General features: G+C 38.9%; 2 protein-coding genes across 3 annotated transcripts in view; both read right to left on the bottom strand.

The window, feature by feature from the left end:
* LOC119593192 (high-affinity lysophosphatidic acid receptor-like) overlaps positions 1–329 on the bottom strand; it is a 25,010-nt gene that overhangs the window by 10,783 nt on the left and 13,898 nt on the right. The window lies entirely within an intron of this gene.
* Positions 1–329, bottom strand: part of LOC119593193 — a gene marked incomplete in the record, with an annotated part of 7,349 nt that overhangs the window by 2,338 nt on the left and 4,682 nt on the right. Inside the window, 1 exon segment of the mRNA XM_037942173.1 lies at positions 1–37. Coding sequence (XP_037798101.1) covers positions 1–37 — 37 coding nt within the window.

Raw genomic sequence — 329 nt, 5'->3', positions numbered from 1 at the left:
TTGCTTCGGGTTCGCCCTTCGCTAATGCCTCCGCCACCTGTTGGGAACCAACAAATGTAACAGATTTATACCGGTAAATAAATACAGGTTAGTAAAAATATCAACATTGGCCAAAGTACAGGTACAACTTAAGGTAACGTATAATACAAGAGTAAACAGCTGCTAGGAAGTGAACCAGCGACCTTGCGATTCTAAACAAAACAGTCTTCTTAACAAACAAGAATTCACGGTAACATACTGGGTGATCTGTGAGAGGTTTATCTGTTACCTATACTATCTCTTCATTTTTCGTTGACCATACAGTAGGGGAAATATAAAGTTTTCTTCTG

This window comes from Penaeus monodon, chromosome 31, assembly GCF_015228065.2.
Source record: "Penaeus monodon isolate SGIC_2016 chromosome 31, NSTDA_Pmon_1, whole genome shotgun sequence".
NCBI classification, from domain to species: Eukaryota; Metazoa; Arthropoda; class Malacostraca; order Decapoda; family Penaeidae; genus Penaeus; species Penaeus monodon.
The sequence above is the reverse complement of the archived record's forward strand: the minus strand, read 5'-3'. Positions and strand labels throughout refer to the sequence as shown.